Here is a 14,452-nt window from a genome sequence, read left to right on the forward strand (position 1 = left end):
AACTTCAAATGGGCCTGGACATGTGCTGGTGTGAGCAGGGAGACCTTGCATGCCCTGCAGGATTTTAATCCATGACGTCGTAGTGTGTTACTAACGGTAATGTTTGAGACTGTGGTCCCAGCTCTCTTCAGGTCATTGACCAGGTCCTCCCATGTAGTACTGGGCTGATTCCTGACCTTTCTCATAATGATCCTTACCCCACGAGGTAAGATCTTGCATGAAGCCCCAGAACCAAGGAATATTGATAGTCTTCTTGTGTTTCTTCCATTTTCTAATAATTGTGCTAACAGTTGTTGCCTTCACACCAAGCTACTTGCCTATTGTCCTGTAGCCCATCCCAGCCTTGTGCAGGTCAAAAAATTTTGTCTCTGGTGTCCTTAGACAACTCTTTGGACTTGGCCATGGTGGAGAGATTGGAATGTGATTGATTGAGTGTGTGGACAGGTGTCTTTTATACAGGTAACAAGTTCAAACAGGTGCAACAAATACATGTAATGAGTGCAGAGTAGGAGGACTTCTTAAAGAAAAACTAACAGGTCTGTGAGAGACAGAATTCTTGCTAGTTGTTAAGTGATCAAATACTTATTTCCTGCAATAAAATGCAACTTAATTATGTAAAAATCATACAATGTGATTTTCTGGATTTATTTTTAGATTCTGTCTCTCACAGTTGAAATGTACCTACGATAAAAATTACAGACCTCTCCATTCTTTGCAGGTGGTATATATACACATATTTAGATACCGCAAGGTGCCATGTTGATTTCTGTAATTTAAAAAATTATAACATACTTCAACTGGGCATCATGGTCTCAAAAAATCCACCTTGTAACGCAAAACAACCAAGGAAAACAGCTGGCACCAAATCTAAGCATGGCATCAAAAATGTCACTATCTAGCATTAATACATTATGTAATTTTCCAAACAAAGTTGCAGATTATATCAGATTGATGCCACATTCACATTTTAGAACCATGTACCCGTCAGAAGCTCCTCCATACTGACACTACGCCAAAGACAGGACTGGCACACCGAGTATAAAAAGAAGAGATCTGAATATTGTGCCATCAACATTTACAAAACCAAGTAATGACATTTTTCAATCTCACAACATCATCAGGCACTATAATAGGAATCACCGCAGTCATCGCCACTTGCAATAATCATGTAGATTTGTTTTCTAGCCTCCATCATGGTGTGATTCTAACAAGGCGATCTGATACATACTGTAAGGTCTCAGTTTTATAAATGTTCTATAATACTTACTCCTACATCAGTCAGCAGGGAGCAGAAAATGAACAAATGATAGATTCCAAATGTGTGTGAAATTAATTCTATAAAAACTGGGAAACTGCTGAGACTATAAAAACAGCAATGAAGCACAGCAGAGCACCTGAGTTATTACATCCAGGAGGGTCTGTTACATTGTGCAAACATCAACACAAGCGCCTGAAATGCAATACAAATAGCTAAGCTCTTTAGGGGCACTGAAATCCTGCAGTTATCATATGACAAAAATATACCAATACATATACAGTGGCATGTAAAAGTTTGGGCACCCCTGGTCAAAATTACTGTTACTGTGAACAGTTTAGCAAGTTGAAGATGAAATGATCTCTAAAAGGCCTGAAGTTATAGATGACACATTTCCTTTATATTTTAGGCAAAAACAAAAAATATATATATTACCATTTTTTACATTTTAAAAATTGCAAAAAGAAAAATGTGCCTATGCAAAAGTTCGGGCACCCTTGGAGATTTGTGTGCTCAGATATCTTTAACCAAGGTTTCAGGCCTTAATTAGCCTGCTAGGGTTATGGCTTGTTCACTATCATCATTAGGAAAGGCTAAGTGATGCAGATTTCCCAGCTTTATAAAAACCCAGCCTCCTCTAACCTTGTGCCAAAAACAGCAGCCATGGGTTCTTCTAAGCAGCTGCCTCGCACTCTGAAAATGAAAATGGTGGAGGCCAACAAAGCAGAAGAAGGCTATAAGAAAAATAGCCATTCATTTTCAAGCTGCCCTTTTCCTCAGTTCGATATGTAAGTAAGAAATGGCAGTTAATAGGAACAGTGGAAGTCAACATAAGGTCTGGAAGACCAAGGAAAATTCCAGTGGGAGCTGCTTGTAGGATTGTTATAGAGGCAAATCAGAACCCCCACTTCACTGCAAAATACCTTCAGAAAGATTTAGCAGACTCTGGAGTTGTGGTACATAGTTCTACCTTTAAGAGACAACAGTACAAATATGGCCTTCATAGAAGAGTCGTCAAAAGAAAACCTCTATTGCGGCTGCACCATAAAATTCAGTGTCAGTAGTGTGCGAAAGAAGGTTAAAATAGAACTCTTTGGCCACAATGATCAAAGCTATGTGTGGAGAAAAAAGGGCACAGAATTTCAGGAAAAGAACATCTCTCCAACCATTAACCATGGGGGTGATCAATCATGGTTTGGGGTTGTTGCAGCCAATGGCACGGGGAACATTTCACAGGTAGAGGGAAGAATGGATGTAATGAAACAAATTCCTGATGCAAACATAACACCATCTGTAAAAAAAAAGCTAAAGTTGAAAAGAGGATGGCTTCTACAAATGGATAATGATCCTAAACATATGTCAAAATCCACAATAGACTACCTCAAAAGGCGCAAACTGAAAGTTTTACAATGGCCCTTACAGTTCCCTGATCTGAACATCATTGAAAATCTGTGGCTAGGCCTCATAACAGAAGTGTATGCAAGACGACCCATGAATCTCACAGAACTGGAAGAATTTTCCAAAAAAGGATTGGATGAAAAGCACTCAAACAAAAATTTAAAAACTCTTGGCTGGCTACAAAAAGTGTTTACAAGCTGTGATATTTTTAAAAGGCGGTGCTACTAGGTACTAACCATGCAAGGTGTTCAAATTTTTGCATCGGCCCATTTTCCTTTTTGTAATTTTTAAAATGTAAAACATTAAAATATATATTTTTTACTTAAAATACAAAGTAAATGTATAATCTTTTACTTTAGACCCTTTAGAGGTCATTTTATCTTCAACTTCCTTAACTTTTCACAATAACAGTAATTTTGACCAGGGGTGCCCAAACTTTTAAATGTCACTGTAAACTGTAGTGCATGACTTAAATCAGCACAAAAATCCTCATATACACCATATCCATAATAATCATTATGCACAGCAATATTCCATGAAATGGAGTTTGATACTGGCAAAATTGAAAAGCCAAAAACACACTGATGTCCGTTGGGTTGGGCTAGTCCCTGATGCAACATTTGTTAATTCCAACCTATGCTCAGTACAAACGTCCATGTCACTGTTTGATATTCTTCTCAGAGTACAGTGACAGTGCACTCCCTCGCCGACTCTGATGAGAAATGAAGAGCTGGTAAGAAAGCGCAATGTCACTGTGCATAGTAAGGAGAAAACGAGTGAGCAGAGACCACGAGTGAGCAGAGACCAGCCCTGCCCTCACAAGTGACATCAGGGAGGCATCTGTTTGGCTTCAAATATATTTGTCAGTAGGACAAAAAGCTTTAACTTATTTTATTAGCTTCAACCTTATTTTGCAGCAGGACAACTACAAACATACATATTATGTCATTAAGAATTATTTTTAACATAATGAAGAACAAGGAGTCCTAGAAGTGAGAATATGGCTCCACAGAGCTCTGATCTCAACATCATCAAGACTGTCTGACATTATATGAAGAGGCAGATGGATTTAAACAAGCGACATCTACAAAATATCTGTGGTTAGTTCTCCAAGATGTTTGAAAAAAACCTACTGCTGAGTTACTTTGAAAACTGTGTACAAGTGCTCATAGAATAACTGATGCTTTGATGCAGTTTTGAAGGCAAAGTCACACCAAATATTGATGTGATTTAGAGTTCTCTTTTAATCAATCACTTCATATCTTATTAATTGACAAAATTAAACTATTACACTTCTATTTTTGAAGGCACACTTACTTTACAGCTTTTTTTTCCCAACACCTGCCTTTTGTACAGTACTGTAAATTAATTGAAAGTGCTTCTCACCGGTTATGTTGCAGTAAACACGAACAGGTCCAAGTGGTCCGCTTCCATCCGAATCAATGTAGTAGTAATTAGATGGGAATCCCTTGTGTCTGTAGGCCTCGCAGGACTGTTCATACAAAGCTAGGAATGGAAAAATAAGAATAGGAAAATGTTACTTTTTGGAAACTAGGAATAAGTATTTGCCAATTTCCACTAATTTTTTTCAACTGACATGAAACTTGGGCATTGCCCTTTAGGAACATTGAATCCACTGTCTGAATAGTGCCTGTCCCTGGCACCAGGGGAATGTGCTCCCTGAGACAAACTTTGTCAAATTAAACAGTGACTAAATATTGAAGTTGTTCTGAATATCTTGGATGGGCAAATCTAAAAGAAAAAACTGCTTTCTTACATGCAAAATACCAGAAAATTCCTATCCAAGGACATTGTATCCCAAACTTGTGCCACAAGGACATTTTATAACTGCTCAACCACCAGCAAGATCATTGTAGCATTATGATGCTTAAATATACCTTCAGGGAGGTAGCATGGATCGTCTCATTGTAAAACTCTAGGATTGGACATAAAAGGCTTAGTCAGTGTGTTACTCACCTGTCCCAGGTATTCTGAGCTCTGCTTCTTTCACCACAGTCCGCTGCCCTCTGTTGTGCTTCACGTCGGGTTTTGCAGGTTACCCGGCATGGTTCAGTGATGCCATCTCCCTAATCATATTTAAGGCCCATTAAGACACACACCTGTGTCTTAGAAGTGACTCTAGACTTATCTATGGTGTCCTAAACCTTCTGTGCTTCAACTTGATTCCATTCCTGCTTGTTCCCACTTCCTCCATCCTGCTACTCCGGAAATTCCTGAGTGTGCGAAGTCCTTGCTTCCCACATGCTTTCCTGCTTTCTGCACAAACAACCCTGATACTTGTGTCCACCCAAACCTGGTGATTAGAGAATTCACCTCACCAGGTGAGCCTCAACACAATGTCTCCAATGTGTAAATTGCTAAGAACTATCTAAGGTTGGGGTCTCACAAACTAGTGGTTGGCACCATGGGCATTCCCAGGATCAAAACTAGGGGGGGGCAAGCCATGGTCACAGATACCGAAGAGAAATATATATATAGTACAATGCAAAGATTTCACTTCTTACATTACATGAGTGATATCTATTGTAAATTCCACAATAGCTCAGAAACGGGCGAATCGCTCCACACAGTATACTGGCCGCCATAAAATGCCCCATACAGGATAATGGTCCCCATATAACGCTCCATACAGGATACTGGCCCCCATATAATGCTCCATACAGAATACTGGCTCCCATATAACGCTCCATACAGAATACTGGCCCCCATATAACGCTCCATGCTGGATACTGGCCCCCATATAACGCTCCATACAGGATAAGGGCCCCCATATAACGCTCCATACAGAATACTGGCCCCCATATAACGCTCCATACAGAATACTGGCTCCCATATAACGTTCCATACAGGATACTGGCCCCCATATAACGCTCCATACAGAATACTGGCCCCCATATAACGCTCCATACAGGATACTGGCCCCCATATAACGCTCCATATAGGGTACGGGCCCCCAAATAACCCTCCATACAGGATACTGGCCCCTATATAACGCTCCATACAGAATACTGGCCCCCATATAACGATCCATACAGGATACGGGCCCCCATATAACGCTCCATACAGGATACGGGCCCCCATATAACGCTCCATACAGAATACTGGCCCCCATATAACGCTCCATACAGAATACTGGCTCTCATATAACGCTCCATACAGGATACTGGCCCCCATATAATGCTCCATACAGAATACTGGCCCCCATATAACGCTCCATACAGAATACTGGCCCCCATATAACGTTCCATACAGGATACTGGCCCCCATATAACGCTCCAAACAGAATACTGGCCCCCATAAAATGCTCCATACAGAATACTGGCCCCCATATAACACTCCATACGGAATACTGGCCCCCATATAACACTCCATACAGGATACTGGCCCCCATATAACGCTCCATACGGAATACTGGCCCCCATATAACAATCCATACAGGATACTGGCCCCCATATAATGCTCCATGCAGGATACTGGCCCCCATATAACGCTCCATACAGGATACTGGCCCCCATATAACGCTCCATAAAGAATACTGGCCCCCATATAATGCTCCATGCAGGATACTGGCCCCCATATAACGCTTCATACAGGATACTGGCCCCCATATAATGCTCCATATAGGGTACGGGCCCCCAAATAACGCTCCATACAGAATACTGGCCCCCATATAACGCTCCATACAGAATACTGGCTCTCATATAACGCTCCATACAGGATACTGGCCCCAATATAATGTTCCATACAGAATACTGGCCCCCATATAACGCTCCATACAGAATACTGGCCCCCATATAACAATCCATACAGGATACTGGCCCCCATGTAATGCTCCATGCAGGATACTGGCCCCCATATAACGCTCTATACAGGATACTGGCCCCCATATAACGCTCCATACAGAATACTGGCCCCCATATAACGCTCCATGCAGGATACTGGCCCCCATATAACGCTCCATACAGGATAATGGCCCCCATATAACGCTCCATACAGAATACTGGCCCCCATATAACGCTCCATACAGGATACTGGCCCCCATATAACGCTCCATACAGAATACTGGCCCCCATATAATGATCCATACGGAATACTGGCCCCCATATAACAATCCATACAGGATACTGGCCCCCATATAATGCTCCATGCAGGATACTGGCCCCCATATAACGCTCCATACAGAATACTGGCTCCCATATAACGCTCCATACAGGATACTGGCCCCCATATAACACTCCATGCAGGATACTGGCCCCCATATAACGCTCCATACAGGATAATGGCCCCCATATAACGCTCCATACAGAATACTGGCCCCCATATAACGCTCCATACAGGATACTGGCCCCCATATAACGCTCCATACAGAATACTGGCCCCCATATAACGCTCCATACGGAATACTGGCCCCCATATAACAATCCATACAGGATACTGGCCCCCATGTAATGCTCCATGCAGGATACTGGCCCCCATATAACGCTCTATACAGGATACTGGCCCCCATATAACGCTCCATACAGAATACTGGCCCCCATATAACGCTCCATGCAGGATACTGGCCCCCATATAACGCTCCATACAGGATAATGGCCCCCATATAACGCTCCATACAGAATACTGGCCCCCATATAACGCTCCATAGAGGATACTGGCCCCCATATAACGCTCCATACAGAATACTGGCCCCCATATAACGCTCCATACGGAATACTGGCCCCCATATAACAATCCATACAGGATACTGGCCCCCATATAATGCTCCATACAGGATACTGGCCCCCATATAACACTCCATACCGAATACTGGCCCCCATATAACGCTCCATACAGGATACGGGCCCCCATATAACGCTCCATACAGGATACGGGCCCCCATATAACGCTCCATACAGAATACTGGCCCCCAAATAATGCTCCATACAGAATACTGGCTCTCATATAACGCTCCATACAGGATACTGGCCCCCATATAATGCTCCATACAGAATACTGGCCCCCATATAACGCTCCCTACAGAATACTGGCCCCCATATAACGTTCCATACAGGATACTGGCCCCCATATAACGCTCCATACAGAATACTGGCCCCCATAAAATGCTCCATACAGAATACTGGCCCCCATATAACACTCCATACGGAATACTGGCCCCCATATAACACTCCATACAGGATACTGGCCCCCATATAATGCTCCATATGGAATACTGGCCCCCATATAACAATCCATACAGGATACTGGCCCCCATATAATGCTCCATGCAGGATACTGGCCCCCATATAACGCTCCATGCAGGATATTGGCCCCCAGATAACGCTCCATGCAGGATACTGGCCCCCATATAACGCTCCATACAGAATACTGGCCCCCATATAACGCTCCATACAGAATACTGGCCCCCATATAACGCTCCATGCAGGCTGTTCCCCACACATAATGCCTCATGCAGGCTGTTCCCCCCCACATAATGCCCCATGCAGGCTGTTCCCCCCACATATTGCCCCACGCAGGCTGTTCCCCCCACATAATGCCCCATGCAGGCTGTTTCCCCCCATATAATGCCCCAAGTAGGATGTCACCCCACCTTATAATGCCCCATGCAGAATGACACACACCCCACCTTCCTTATAATGCCCCATGCAGGATGTCACACACATCCCTCCCTTATAATGCCCCATGCAGGATGTCACACACATCCCCTCCCTTACAATGCCCCATGCAGGATGTCACACCCCCCCCTTATAATGCCCCATGCAGGATGTCACCCCCCCTGATAATGCCCCATGCAGGATGTCACCCCCCTTATAATGCCCCATGCAGGATGTCACCCCCCCTGATAATGCCCCATGCAGGATGTCACCCCCCTTATAATGCCCCATGCAGGATGTCACCCCCCCTTATAATGCCCTATGCAGGATGTCACCCCGCCCTTATAATGCCCCATGCAGGATGTCACACACCCCCACCTCACCCCCCTCCCTTAGACTGCCACAGGCCTCTATACAATAAAAAAAAATCAAATACTCACCTCACATCTCACCTGCTGCCGTTGCTCCGGACTCCATCATCGCCGGCCTCATCCCGCTCGGCGCTGTGACTGCTCAGGAGAGAGCGCGGTGTAAAGATGTCACCGCGCCCTCTGACCTGAGACGTCACAGTGCAGCAGCCGCGGAGGATGCAGAAGCTGCTGCGGAGGCACGGGGAGAGGTAAGTATTGTGCCAGGTGCCGGGGCTCTGAACAAGCGAGGGGGTGCGGGCGCTGACGGTGAGGGGCCCCCCCGCCTGCTCAGGGCCCGGGCATTTGCCCGGGTGCGCCGGGTGCTGACGCCAGCCCTGGTGTGCGGCTTGCATGCCTGCTTCTAGGGGGGGCGGCTGCCTCCCCCTGCCCCACGGTGGGTAGGCCCATTGTTGGCACTGTTGCTTTGCTGCACTTGAGTGTGAAGTTCAAATCCCACCAAGGAGAACATCTGCAAGGAGCTTTTATGGTCTCCTCATGTTTGTGTGAGCATACATCTTAGGTTCACAATGCAAACTGAGAACATTATGTAATAGATCTCTTAGTCCTGATGAGGCTGATGTATTTAATTTGAAGATATTTGTTAAATCAGATAAACCTAGATTTATAAATTACACAATTTAACCTTAGGTGTGGAAACATTCAAAAAAGGCTAAAATGGATTTCCAAAGTAAGCACAACAGCGTTATTAGGTCTAATCAATCTTTTTAACAATTTATGCAGTTAGTATTGGGAAATCTGGTGACAGCTTCTCATTGACTAATCGCTCATAAGAAAAGGTAGAAGGAAACAAAATAATAGCATTTCTTAGTTAAAATATTATAATTGTCTTTTTTATGTTGCTGCCTTTGAGCCTAATAAAACAATTATCATAGCCATCACCACCCATGAAATCTCCGGGCATGTTTTCTTTGCAGAATTTCACTACATTTATTGCATGTCAGATTTTTTTTAACAACATCTCAAGTTGTACATTAATTAGTACAGTAATAATTATACCTTCAGAAGCTCAGTCGTACGTGGTTTATACGGAGTAGAGAACACTGACAATGCTGGAATGTTGTAAAATCACTCCGCTGATGATTATTTCATGAGTCGGGGTAATAAATGTCCCCCCCGTTGTTCAACAAACACTTGAGAATGTGCTAAATATCTTCAAGGACCTTGCAACTTAAGAGCTGTGCTGTTAATGTAACGCATCTTATGGCTTTTAGTGGAGTATCAAGAGTAACAGTTAATTATTTACAAGCGCGATGAGACCGCACAACGTCATTTCACATCGTCCAAAATATAATGCATTGGTCCATGAGTCTGATTGTCCAAAACAGTGATCTAATTACTAATACGTCTCCATCTCAGGTGCAAGAGATGGGTCTTTTTATGCTTATATAGTATCATCTAATGGCCAACATTCCAGAGAAAATGTGGCTCAACTAGGAGGCAGCAAATGGCAAACTGTTAGGCTATGTTCACACATGTTTGTTTTTTTCAGCCTCACAAATCTGCAGCAAATCCCATCTCTGGCAGGAAATCAGCTACGTCAAAAATGCAGATTTTGATGCATTTTTGATGCATTTTTTGTGCATTTTTTCAGCATTTTTTTCACTGTTCTTCTGTCTCTATTTATGCATATACATAAAGTTCTGTGAAAAATAAATCTCATTCTGGTTTTGGCTTAGTGGGGGAGGTGAATTGTTCAGGAATAGTTTAGACACTGGCAATGCATTGAGTTTGTATGACACTATTTACTTTCACACTAAGGGGTCTGCCATTGAGTTGCTCATGGCATTATTCAATTTCACACCTTCATTGGCCACAAGTATTTTTCAATCTTACACCTAGCTCAGCTAATGTTTACACTTTACACATCACTAATTTAATTAAACTCTCCTAATACAAACTACCATCTCAGTGACCAAGACAAGATGGTAAAATCACAAAAATAAATGAGTTTCACATACTGTTATACTTGCTTATTTTCACTAAAAACACAACAAAACCTGATAGCTATGTTCACACATCATGTTTTTTTCAGCATTTTTTCACCACCCATTACTTCCAATGGGTAAAAACTCTGAAATAAGTGACATGCTCTATTTTCCAAAAACCCAACCAAGGCACAAAATACGCAACAACAAAAAAAAACAGATGTGTGAACAGAGAATTCTGGTTTCTCATAGACTTTGCTGGTACTGCAAAACGCAGCTGAAAATTAGCATAAAAATCTGCAGCTGAAAAACCCAACATGTGTGAACATAGACGTATAGTATGCAAAAATATTAGGCTAAAATTACTGTAAAAAAAACCCCACAAACTTAAGAAAACTGACAAAAAAATAAACTAAGTAACAAAAACTACTACTGTTAGATAAATTAGTAAAGAACTTTACAGTAATATGTCATATAAGCATCAGATGTGTGTGGTGAAAGCATTCCCTCACTATATGGAGTGGACTTAGGAGCTGGGCAAGCTTCATATATGCTCAGTTGCCAGCTGTGCTACACAGATGCCACTCTAGAATAATTGCTGCCACAGTTTAACCTCTTAGAATCTGCTGATGCTGAAAATTGCAGCAGTTTTTAAGAGAATAAGAATGGTCGAAAAGTAATTTCCAATACCCAGATGTGGTGCTGCGATGTGCCGTTGGGGTGCCATGGCTACAAGAGGCAATGCCCCCTTCTCTTCCATCTTGGTCCACCCATGAAACCTGGTCATAGGCTGTGTTTCATAAGAGCCTGTAACTTTCACTACATATTGTAATGCTGAAGGTTCAAGTCTTCTAACGGGACTAAAAAAATGCAGTGTAAAGTTGTTACAGTGTAAAAAAAAAATAAAATAAACATAAAAATTTTAATCACCAGCTCTTTTAAAAATAACGGAAAAAATAGGCAAGGCATATTCAGTAATGCAACATCTGTAAAAGTTAATCAAAATATAAAATTATTTAACCACTAAGGTTAAAAGTTTGGTTTCATAATCATATCGTAAATGTACTGGCCCCAAGAATTATGTTACAAGGTCTTTGTTCTGCATAATGACGAAAACCCAAATTTGATGGCTGAATTACGTCTTTCCCATTTCACCTGATTTGGATTTTGTATTCCTGTTTTTTACTATATCATATGGTAAAGTGAATAGTATCATTCAAAACTTATCCCGCAAAAAACAAGTGCTCACACGGATGTCGATGGAAAAATATAAAAGATATAGCCTTTACAAGATGAGGAGGTAAAATCTAAGGCCATGGCCAACTATCAGTATTTGGTCAGTATTTTTCTCCGGAGTGGGAACCAAAAGCAGGAGTGGATGATAAATGCAGAATTGGTGCATTTGTTTCTATTATACCTTTTCTCTGATTGTTCATCACCTGGTTTGGGCTCCCACTCCTGAGAAAAAATACTGACCAAATACTGATAGTGGGGCCCAAAAATGAGAAATCGATGCATCTCCATGACTCCATTCATTTAACCATACGATATAATGAAAAATGGGAAAGAAATTCCAAGTAGGATAAAATGGTGAAAAAAATGCATTTCTGCTATCATTTTTTGGGTTTTGTTTTTACCATTTTCACTGCAGTGTAAAAATGACCAGAAAACATGTTTCTGAAGGTCAGTACAATTATGGCCATACGAAACTTTCATAGATTTTTTTTTTATATAAGTGGTGAAAAAATATCAGAAGTTTGTAAAAATACCAGTATCAGATAAGTTTATTTTATACATCTCTTTATTTTTAGTAGGGGGAAAAAGAGGAATTAATCAAATTTTTGTATTTTTTTTTTTGTATTTGTAAAAACGGTTTTTCTAAAAATGTTTCACTCTAATTTTTTATTCCATTTTTGAACCCCAATTGTGTGATCGCTTACACTATATACTGCAATACTGAAGTAGTAGTATTTAGTATAAATCATGGTCAACTATGAAGCTCGGTCTATGCCAGCAAGACTAGAGGAAGAGCCTAAAGAGCAAGATGGCAGCACTTGGGCCTTCAGCAGAACCACAGCTGACATGAAAGGCCATCAATTCCCCGCAATCCTTTTGCAGGGGGAGATGGGACACACTTCCAGTGAGCACTGGCATGCAATTCTCAGTGATTGACAGCAGCATCTAAATGGTTAACAGCAGGGATCTGAGCTCAGCTCTATCCGTGGCTGTTAGGCACAGATGCTAGCTATCTAATTTAACTGGCATTTCGAAGCTGGGAGGTACTCCTAGTGGTGGGCTCTGGTACCCAGAATTTAATCATGGAGCTTTTTGGGTGTTTAAAGAAAAAAATAAAAAGATTTGGAACACAGTGTCAGAATAATGAAACTCTGACCTTTGTGAAGAAATATATAGATACATATTGGGGATGATCCAATCGTTTTGAAATTTAAAATCACCAGGTAAAACTAATTTTTCCCGAAGAAGAATTTACAACATATTAATTTGCTGTAAGCTGCAATACTACAAAGACTCGAATTGCTTTGAAAAGACATGTAAAACTCTGAGGTCTAGGATTGTATCCAACCCTTATAAAGCTCTTTAACACAAAGACTGCCTTAAAAATGTCTAAGTGACCTCACCACAGAAACAGATGGTAACCCGATAATAACCAACAGCCTATTTAATAACACAGTACCTTTACTTTTCATTATTTTTTTTTAACTCTGTACAAAAGTATCTATCTTAATGTTTTCTGATCAGGCACACCATTCTGCGCACAACGCTGACTCAATCTGATGGAGTCACTTTCAGGGGTAACATCATCTTGCTGAGACTAAGGCGTGTGACGTGCTGATGATAAAGATAAAAAACGAAAGCCCTAAAACAGTGGACAAATTCTCCAGGCAGTAATATGTTGTATAAATACAGCACTGAAGAAAATGAGTGAAGTATTCTTCGAGAAATACAAAGATTCAATGAATAGGTGGTGAGAGATACATAGGAGAATATGCCAGTAGCAGAGTCAGATTCAGTGTGACTGATCAGTAATATAATGTATCTGGCATTTGAATTGCCACTGCAATTCTTTTTCTTTTTTTTCTTAATGCACTGCGAAGGAGCAGGAAGCCACAGGAAAAAATCTTAAATCAGTGTCAGTCAGAGAAAGTGTGCTTTGGGGTCACAAACGACTACCGTAATTGAATTTTTGCATTTCTTGTCCAAAACTTTTTGTGAAAGGGAGAATATTTTTTTTTTCTTAAATAAAAAAAAAAAATCAAAAATAAAGATATTTAAATACGACTGTCTACCTCACAATGTGTGTGTGTGTGGCAATAAAATATTTTTTTGCTCATTTGTTTACTAATCAAATTTTACTGCAGATGTTGATTTTTTTCGACCTAGCATTTTTGGGAAGGTGGTTGAATTTTATTAAAGCTTAACAAAAAATGTTTATTAATATGGACATTTAAGTGTGAATGTTTGTTTTTGCACACTTATTTTACTAGTCCAATTTAACAACTGTATATGCGACACCTTTTCTGCGGTCTACTGCCACATTTCAATTCCTGTACTTGTTCCTACACGTCTGCCATTTCTTGTTGCATCTTTTTGGCAATGGTTGAACAACTGGCTTGAAAAGATTGTCAAAAATATAATTATAGTGTTGTACAGAATGTATGTTAAGGAAAAAATGTCAATGTTATGGATGGTGTAGTGTAAAACAAAAAAAAGAAACATGGCTAACGAAGTGGGTGCCGCTAGCAGCAGCAGAAGCACTATCAATACTACTAGCATCAGTGGGTCTTCCTTGCCTATGAAAAGTGTATTAGT

General features: G+C 41.1%; 1 protein-coding gene across 2 annotated transcripts in view; it reads right to left on the minus strand.

The window, feature by feature from the left end:
* The window catches only part of LOC141153876 (contactin-associated protein-like 5), a 536,901-nt gene that overhangs the window by 134,325 nt on the left and 388,124 nt on the right, over positions 1–14,452 (minus strand). For both annotated transcript variants that reach the window (XM_073639117.1, XM_073639118.1), the window contains one exon: positions 4,040–4,159. In XM_073639117.1, the coding sequence (XP_073495218.1) occupies positions 4,040–4,159 (120 nt within the window). The remainder of the gene's footprint in view (positions 1–4,039; positions 4,160–14,452) is intronic.

This window comes from Phyllobates terribilis, unplaced genomic scaffold (assembly GCF_046119375.1).
Source record: "Phyllobates terribilis strain yellow unplaced genomic scaffold, ASM4611937v1 Scaffold_7__3_contigs__length_470593459, whole genome shotgun sequence".
Classification (NCBI taxonomy): domain Eukaryota; kingdom Metazoa; phylum Chordata; class Amphibia; order Anura; family Dendrobatidae; genus Phyllobates; species Phyllobates terribilis.